We start from the raw sequence: 9,624 nt of genomic DNA, 5'->3' as shown, positions 1-9,624 counted from the left end.
TCTTCAAGAAAATTACTGGGAGAATGGCATTGAAACATGTATACTATCATGTAAGAATCGAACCACCAGTCTATGTCCGATGCAGGATACAGCATGCTTGGGGCTGGTGCACGGGGATGACCCAGAGGGATGTTGTGGGGAGGGAGGTGGGAGGGGGGTTCATGTTTGGGATCGCATGTACACCCGTGGTGGATTCATGTCAATGTATGGCAAAACCAATACAGTATTGTAAAGTAAAATAAAGTAAAAATAAAAATTAAAAAAAAAGAAAGAAAATTAGAGATACCAAGGGAACATTGCATGCAAAGATGAGAACAATAAAGGACAGAAATGGTATGGGCCTAACAGAGGCAAAGGAGATTAAGAAAGGTGTCAAGAATACACAGAAGAACTGTACAAAAAAGGTCTTAATCACCTGGATAACCAGGACGGTGTGATCACTCACCTACAGCCAGACATCCTGGAGTGTGAAGTCAAGTGGGCATCAGGAAGCATTACTACAAACAAAGCTAGTGGAGATGATGGAATTCCAGCTGAGCTATTTCAAATCCTAAAAGAGGATGCTGTTAAAGTGCTGCACTCAATATGCCAGCAAATTTGGAAAACTCAGCAGTGGCCACAGGTCTGGAAAAGGTCAGTTTTCATTCCAATCCCAGAGAAGGGCAATGCCAAAGAATGTTCAAACTACCTCACAATTTCACTCATTCACAAGCTAGCAAGGTAATGCTCAAAATCCTTCAAGCTAGTCTTCAACAGTACGTGAACAGAGAACATCCAGATATTCAAGCTGGTTTAGAAAAGGCAGAGGAATCAGAGATCAAATCGCCAACATCCGTTGGAGCATCAAAAAAGCAAGGTAATTCCACAAAAACATCTACTTCTGCTTCATTGACTACACTGAAGTCTGATTGTGTGGACCACAACAAACTGAAAAATTCTTAAAGAGATGGGAATACCAGACAACCTTACATGTCTCCTAACAAACCTGTATGACAAGAAGTAACAGTTAGAACCAAACGTGAAGTAACAGTTAGAACCAAACATGAAACAACAGACTGGTTCAAAACTGGGAAAGGACTATGTCAAGGCTGTATATTGTCACCCTGCTTATTTAACTTATATGCAGAGTACATCATGCAAAATGATGGGCTGGATGAAGTTCAAGCTGGAATCAAGATTGACAGGAGAAATATCAGTAACTTCAGATACGCAGATGACACCACCCTAATGGCAGAAAGCAAAGGGGAACCAAGAGCCTCTTGATGAGGGTGAAAGAGGAAAGTGAAAAAGCTGGCTTAAAACTCAACATTCAAAAAATGAAGATTACAGCATCCGGTCTTATCATTTCATGGCAAATAGATGGGAAAAAACGGAAGCAATGACAGAGTTTATTTTCTTGGGTTCCAAAATCACTGTAGATGGTGACAGCAGCCATGAAATTAAGACTCTTGCTCCTTGGAAGGAAAGCTACGACAAACCTAGACAGAGTATTAAAAAGCAGAGACATCACTTTGCTGACAAAAGTCCATATAGTCAAAGCTATGGTTTTTCTAGTAGTTATGTATGGCCGTTAAGAGCTGGACCATAAAGAAAGCGGAGAGCTGAAGAATTGAGGCTTTCGCACTGTGATGCTGGAGAAGACTCTTGAGAGTCCTTTGGACAGCAAGGAAATAAAATGAGTCAATAGTAAAGGAAATCAATCCTGAATATTCATTGGGAGGACTTATGCTGAAGCTGAAGCTCCAATACTTTGGCCTCTTGATGTGAGCCAACTCATTGGAAAAGACCCTGATGTTGGGAAAGATTGAGGGGCAGGAGAAGTAGGGAGCAACAGAGAATGAGATGGCTGGATAGCATCATCATCAAGTCAATAGACACGAGTTTAAGCAAACTCCAGGAGATGGTGAAGGACAGGGAAGGCTGGAGGTCCTGCAGTTCATGTGGTTGCAAAGATTCTGACAGGACTGAGCAACTGAACAACAATATGGTGGTGAGGCATAAAGAGGGGCCCACAACAAGATAGTTTGGCATTTAACCCATTCTTATTCAGTGCTGCTTTCTTAACTCTCTTCCATTTCATATTCCATTTTAGGTGATAAATAAGGAAACCCTGTGGTGGGGGTATGGGAGTGTGTGTGGGGGGAGGGAGGTATTTAAGGGCACAAAGATATCTGAGTACTCATCCTCTTCTATGAGTACAGAATTGTTTTCCACATACCCATAATCAGGCCCTTGCATATTTAGGTGTAGAAAATATTGTGGGCATTCAGAGGGGAGGCAGGGCACAAGAATGGCATATGTACACACCTGCCTAGTATGGTATTAATATGCTTCTCTCCATACATCTGTGCTTTCCCTGTATTCTCAACCCACCTTATCCTCAACTATTTCTGTGCAAAAAATAAAGTAGGCAATAAGGGCCAGAGACTTAGAGAAGAACAAGACCAAGGTGTTTGACATTAATCACTACATCTGACCAGAGCAGATTTCCAGACTCCCCAACCCATTCATTGGGCAAATGGATTGCTGGGAAGGACAGTTTGGAGGGGCTTGAGAAACCTGTATTCAGGTCAGGAAGCAACAGTTAGAACTGGACATGGAACAACAGACTGGTTCCAAACGAAAAGGAGTACGTCAAGGCTGTATATTGTCACCCTGCTTATTTAACTTATATGCAGAGGACATCATGAGAAATGCTGGACTGGAGGAAGCACAAGCTGGAATCAAGATTGCCAGGAGAAATATCAATGATGTCAGATATGCAGATGACACCACCCTTATGGCAGAAAGTGAAGAGGAACTAAAAAGCCTCTTGATGAAAGCGAAAGAGGAGAGTGAAAAAGTTGGCTTAAAGCTCAACATTCAGAAAACGAAGATCATGGCATCTGGTCCCATCACTTCATAGGAAACAGATGGAGAAACAGAGGAAACAGTGTCAGACTTTATTTTTTGGGGCTCCAAAATCACTGCAGATGGTGACTGCAGCCATGAAATTAAAAGACACTTGCTCCTTGGAAGGAAAATTATTAGCAACCTTGACAGCATATTAAAAAGCAGAGACATTACTTTGTCAACAAAGGTCTGTCTAGTCAAGGCTATGGTTTTTCCAGTAGTCATGTATGGATGTGAGAGTTGGACTATAAAGAAAGCTGAGCACCAAAGAATTGCTGCTTTTGAACAGTGGTGTTGGAGAAGACTCTTGAGAGTCCCTTGGACTGCAAGGAGATCCAACCAGTCCATCCTAAAGGAGATCAGTCCTGGGTGTTCATTGGAAGGACTGATGTTGAAGGTGAAACGCCAATAATTTGGCCACCTGATGCGAAGAGCTGACTCATTTGAGGCTTCTCTTGTAGCTCAGTCAGTAAAGAATCTTCCTGCAGTGCAGGAGACCTGGGTTCAAACCCTGGGTTGGGAAGATCCCCTGGAGAAGGAAATGGCAACCCACTCCAGTATTCTTGCCTGGAGAATCCCAGGGACAGCGGAGCCTGGTGTGTTGCAGCCCATGGGGTCGCAAAGAGATGGGCACGACTGAGAGACTAATACTTGCTGCTGCTGCTGCTAAGTCGCTTCAGTCGTGTCCGACTCTGTGCGACCCCACACACTGCAGCCTACCAGGCTCCGCTGTCCCTGGGATTCTCCAGGCAAGAACACTGGAGTGGGTTGCCATTGCCTTCTCAGGACTAATACTTACTGATATTTACTGATGCTGGGAAGGATTGAGGGCAGGAGAAGGGGACGACAGAGGATAAGATGGTTGGATGGCATCACCGATTCAATGGACATGGCTTTGGGTGGGCTCCAGATGTTGGTGATGGGCAACCTGGCATGCTGCGGTTCAGGGGGTCGCAAAGGGTCGGACACGACTGAGCGACTGAACTGAACTTTCATCGAAGGGCTTCTCTCATGGAAGGGACGCATAGTTTCAGAATAGACGAGAATTTACCTTCCTGTGTCAGTCTTGAGCCTGTCGGTCCTGAGCCTCTTTCCCGACCTTTACCCAGACCCCTAAACCCACCCATAGCTGCAGACCTCGGACTTCGGAGAGAGGAATGTGTAAAAACTACATTTTGTTATCTGTCTGCCTCATCAGGTCAGAGCTGATTCACTGACGCCACGTCCCGAAACCCGTACACATTTCAGTTTAGGGGAAAAGACTGTACGTTTGCGGTAGGGGAGTTAAGAGAAAGGAACTAATACCAGATCCTTTCGTTTAGTCGGCTTTTCACCGACCAGCGAGGGTTTCTCTAAATCCAAACCCCGCCACCGCCCACTCCAGCAAGCCGAAACAGCCAGGGAGGGCGGGACCGGGCTCGCCGGAAGAGGAAGTAGCGACAATATGCAAAGCGTGGTATCACTCCGCTTCCGTAAAGCCGGATCCCCTTCAACTCCCCTTTGGCAGCTTTGGTTGTCTGTGTTGTTTCTTGGGATGAGACGAGACAAAGTCTGTGGAGGAAATGGTGGCTGTTAAAGAGGTACTAGGAGCGGGTCCCTGAGGTGTCCTCGGGACAAGAAGAAGGAAATACCAAAAAGTGACAATCGTATGCCAATTGCGGTCCTTCATCTGATAAAGTAAGTATCTCGTCCTGAGTCCTAGGTTCCGGGCCCGTCTCCAAACCGTCGGCGCCATTGTCTCTTGTCCTTGAACTCGTCTGACTGTCTGTCCCTCTTTCCTAGGTGTCTGCACCCCTCCGAGGCAAGGAAATGAGAAAGCTACTTCTAATCCAAGCGGAGCAGGTCAATGAAGAGGCGGGCACTGCTTGGGAGTGTGGATACGGGCGTCAGAGGTGAACGTGGGCGATGTGACTTGGTCTTGGGGCGCACGGGGTTGGTGAGAGGGAAAGAGGGACAGTGGTCATTTGCGTGGCATAGAATGATAAATGAATGATCTACCTCTTGCTAGCTTGACTTCCAGACACTGCACCCCGCCACCATGTTTGGGGAGGGAAAGGAGTGTAGTTGCGGCCTCTAGCGGAGGAATGGTGGATTACAGTAATAGGAGGAGGGGCTCCTGCTGTCCGTGAGAGCAGTTGTCTGGAGAGCCCTGGGAGGGAGAGTGTGAAAAGAGGTTCTAAATGTTTGGTCCTGGATTAGAAGAGAGTCTCCTGTCTTGATTACTAGGCTGAGTATTAATAACCAAGTCTCTCCCCCTGTCTTTTCATTGGGTCATTGAGTGTGTATCATGCGTTTTATTTGTGTAGGTCTGTTTCTACGTTTGTGGTTCTCCATGTTTCTGTAAACATGATCTGTAGGGGGCAGTGAACCTCAAAAGGAGGAGTAAGAAGAAGAAAATTGGCATAACCTCTGTAGAGAGGGCAGTGCTTCGGTGTGGTAGGTGGCCAGGACTAGAGCAGGATGGGATCTAGGGGTAACTCGGCATCTCCTTTCTGCCGGCTTTCCAAACCATCCTCCCTTTTGCTATAGTGTTGAAGAAAATGATAGGCTTTGGGGAGAAGGAAGGACACATAAGAACATGAAAATAATACTTTTCATTGATTTCCAGAGCGGTTTCAATGGTTTGAGCATTCCATCCTTACTACCAGCAGCACAGTCTTGCAGTGATTTTTGAGTTGTCTCTGCAGGGGAATTGTCAGACTGAGAATGGAGCAGAGGAGCTTGGGGCTTGAGGGAGGAGAGGAAGAAAGAGAAATTTTTGGCAGTCAGGTACTTGTATCCAGAAAGGATCAGTGTCCTAGGTGCTGAATCTACCAAGGACTCAATCTCCGTTGTCTTCTGTGTCTGTATTTATTTATCTATCTCTGCCCTTGTGAGTCTTTGTGTGTAGATCTGTCTTTAGGTTTGCGGACCTCTCAGTTGTTGTGAAGACTTGTAAATGGGAACCCAGCTTGAAGCTTGGAAATAAAGAGGAAGAGAAATGTGCCCTGTATCTGTTTAGATTGGTGGGAGGGTAGAGTGATTGAGACTAGGGAATTATCTGTCTCTTCTGTTTTGCCAGTTTACTAACCTGTTTGGTCTTCTGCCAATTTAGGTGGAAGCCTTCCTAAGCTTTAGAGGTATAGAAGGGTAATACCTGCTTTTGTTACTTCCCACTTGGTTTTCCTAGCCCATTTCTGAAACAGGAAAATGTTAGGGCAGTCTCTGAAGAGGAGTATGATGGGAAACAGGGAGGAGAAGTGGTACTGAATGAAGCAGGGCCATGGGGGAAAGGGACAAGAAGGGGGGAAACACTAGACAAACTACAAATGTAGGGACCAGGGACCGAAGTCAGTCTGCCAGGAGATCAGTTTGCATATCCTCCTGTTTCTTTGTCCATAGATTTGCCTTTAGGTCTGCTGTGAGTCTTATTATCACTGGAAGCAAGGAAAGGAGGAGGAAATGACTGCAGATCAGGGAAGGTGTGTGTGTGTGGAGACTTCCTCAGTAGACCTGTAGGATGCAGTAGTGGAGGTCTGCCTGGGTGCAGCAGACGTAAAGAGTCAGCCTAGGGATTCTTCAGCCTCTCTCACTCCCATCCAACTTTTCCACGCTCCGTGCTCCTGTTTCGTGTCTGGAAAAAAGATTGATTTTACCTGCAATAGTAGGGAACATGAAATGGAGGAAGAGTTTGCTAATTATCTGCCTTTTACACTTAGCACTGAATTTCCATACTTTTCTGTTTCCATGTTGTGCTAATCAACATGGAAAAAAGTTAGAAAAAGACTCAAAGCCCCATTTCCTTCCTCCACTCCTAGGTCCAACTTCAGTGGCAGATCTGGTGGCCTTGGAGTGGCTGAAGACCACCACCCTCCACAGGGCTGTGCTCAGGCACACAGCCATCCTTCCCTTCCCTGAGTGAGCTTCCTCTGCACATTGTTTGTATCACTGGCAGAGCCTGTAGTTCGAAAGGGGGCTGAGTGACAACTGGACTTTGTATGAAAACACCAACCTGGGAGAGACCTTCAGTCAAGGCTGAGACAGGGGTGGGGATATATAACTTGGCCTTGCCTGTAACTTGGATCGTGATTGACTTCGGTGCTGAGGCAAGGGCAGAGGAGGGCCTGGGGCTGGCCTGAAAGCTGGCATCCGTGGCCCTGCCAACACTAAAGCCAAGGCTAAGATCCAAGCCAAGGCAGTGGCTGAGGCATAATTGAAAACGGGACTGGTGACCCAGGCCAAGGCTGGGGGTGGAGCAGTGGCCAGGACACAGTGACCTACACTGAGGCCATGGCTATGACAAGGCAAGTGAGCAAGATGGAATCTAAGGCTAAGACTAGAGTCATGGCTGAGACCAAGGCAACCCCCCTGACAGAACCTAGTGTAGTGTCCCAAACCAAATCAAAGGCCATGCCTGTGTCCGAGCTCAGTGCTGTCACCCAGTGTAAAGTGAAGGCTGGTGCTAGAAGTGACGCCAGTATCGGTTCCGAAGACAGCACTGGGTCCATGTCCCAGAGAAGGAGTGAGGCCAGGGTCAAGTTGAAGGCTGGGGACAGAGCTGGTACTGGAACTCAGTTCAGTGATGAGGATGAAGAAAATGTCTGTTCTTGGTTTTGGACTGGAGAAGAGCCTAGTGTAGGATCCTGGTTCTGGCCTAAAGAAGACAACCCATTTCAAGTGTATAAGCCTCCAGCTAAGATCCAGGAAATGCCCAAGCCTACACCCAAACCTGAACTTACTATAAAGCAAAAAGCAAAAGCATGGTCAAGGGCCAGGTTTTGTGTCCTAGTTCCAGTAGATGGAGGGGAGCCATCCTTACCTCCAGGAGGGAATTGGACTCTGGTTGATACCTTAATTGAAACTCCTCTAGGGATTCGACCTCTGACCAAGATCCCACCGTGTAATGGGCCTTACTTTCAGACTTTAGCTGAGCTCAAAACTCAGGTTAAGTATAGGGAAAAGTATAGGCCCAATCCAAAAACCTGTCGCTGCAAATCATATGTTTTTACTTTAGAGCCTAAAGAGTTTGATAAACTTGTTGCCCTACTTAAGTTAACTAGGGATCCTTTCATTCATGAAATAGCTACGATGATAATGGGTATCAGTCCTGCTTATCCATTTACCCAAGATATAATTCATGATGTAGGTATTACTGTTATGATTGAAAACTTGGTCAATAATCCCAATGTTAAAGAACACCCTAGAACTTTAAATATGGTGGATGACAACGCTGAGTCTTCTGGAGAACCACAAAGAGAGTTGTACATAAGTCAAGTTTGTAGGGACATAATCTCTTATCCTTTGAACTCCACCGTGCAGCTGGATGGACTAAAATTATTAGTGCAGCTGAGTGTAAACTTTGAGTACCACCATATAATTGTCAGTTACATTCCAGATTTCCTCACTTTGTTAAACAAGGGAAGTGTTAAAACCAAGTTTTATGTTTTAAAAGTGTGTTTGCACTTGTCTAAAAATCAAGCCAATACAAGAGAACTGATCAGTGCCAAAGTGTTGTCATCATTGGTTGCACCCTTTAACAAAAATGAGTCAAAGGCCAATATTCTTAATATCATTGAAATATTTGAGAATATAAATTTCCAATTTAAAAAGAAGGTGAAGCTATTTACCAAGGAAGAGTTCACTAAATATGAACTTATTTCCATATTTCGGGAAGCAAAAGAGTTTGGTCAGAAACTACAAGACCTAGCAGAGCACAGTGATCCTGAAGTGAGAGATAAAGTTATAAGATTAATACTCAAACTCTGAATAGTTGTATGTTCTCACAAAACCTTTAGCAGTTTCTTTGGTATTGTAATATGAAACCAATGCAACTTATAAGTTCAGTATTTATGCTATCTGTGCTGATTGAAGGAGCCAATTTTATGGATACCAGATGATCTTGAGAGCTTGAATGTTTGTTGGTTTTCATTGTGCTATATAAGTTCAGATATTTTTAGTATTTTTGCAATATGACCTGATAATGAACCTATTCATCCTGAGTAAGTTATACTTCTGTGCTTTATATTAACATAAGTGTATTCATTTAATATTTCAATTACATGTGAATAAAGTTGCATGCTAAAACTGGTGAAAACATTGTCCTAGTTCTTCGGTTGAAGTCTAGTCAGAGGGATAAAGCACAAATAACAGGATTATAAAGAGCACTGTCTGTGTCTGTAGCAGGGTACAATCAACAAGTTTATGTTGACGGATCCTTTAGTTTCAACATGTTCAAGAAGGAGAATCACTCTACACAAGAAGACAGGACTGTGCTACTAGCTGACATCTGGGCAGATCTGGGAAAAGGGGTGAAGACGTAGACTTTAGGAGTAAAGGAACACAGATGCTTTCATTCCAGTCTGAGTCTCAGAACTTGTGCCTAGCCTTTCACATATGATGTCTCATCAGGAAGATATTTAACCTGGAAGAAAATTCCTGGTTCTCATCCCCAACTAGCAAAGCCATGGTAGTGTGGTTCTAAAAGGACCTAGTCTCCTTGTGTCCTCAACATCCAGGTGCCCAGCCTTGGGGTACCAAGTTTACTGCTTCATCTGAGGCTCCCTCCCCTGTATTCCTGGGTCTCAGGGGAGTGCCTTTCTAAGGTCTAACCACAGAAATTGCTTCATGGATAATCTCATTTGCCCCATCTTTATGATTGCTCTCATATTTGCTTTTATCTGCTGACCAGTGCTTTGGACTTGGTGATTTACACCTATGCTTGGTGACAGTGCCCTGTTGGTGCTGATCCCTTTT

At 44.9% G+C, this 9,624-nt stretch overlaps 1 protein-coding gene across 1 annotated transcript; it reads left to right on the top strand.

The window, feature by feature from the left end:
* Nucleotides 1-4,394: 4,394 nt before the first annotated feature.
* On the top strand, nucleotides 4,395-8,830 carry ARMCX5 (armadillo repeat containing X-linked 5). The gene is made up of 3 exons (XM_068962651.1): nucleotides 4,395-4,569; nucleotides 4,675-4,784; nucleotides 6,690-8,830. The coding sequence occupies exon 3, from the start codon at nucleotides 7,162-7,164 to the stop codon at nucleotides 8,635-8,637; it is 1,476 nt and encodes a 491-aa protein (XP_068818752.1). The 5' UTR covers nucleotides 4,395-4,569; nucleotides 4,675-4,784; nucleotides 6,690-7,161; the 3' UTR covers nucleotides 8,638-8,830.
* Nucleotides 8,831-9,624: the final 794 nt, after the last annotated feature.

The sequence above is a fragment of the Capricornis sumatraensis genome, chromosome X (assembly GCF_032405125.1).
Source record: "Capricornis sumatraensis isolate serow.1 chromosome X, serow.2, whole genome shotgun sequence".
Taxonomy (NCBI): domain Eukaryota; kingdom Metazoa; phylum Chordata; class Mammalia; order Artiodactyla; family Bovidae; genus Capricornis; species Capricornis sumatraensis.
Note: the sequence above shows the minus strand (reverse complement) of the source record. Positions and strands in the feature narration are given on the sequence as shown.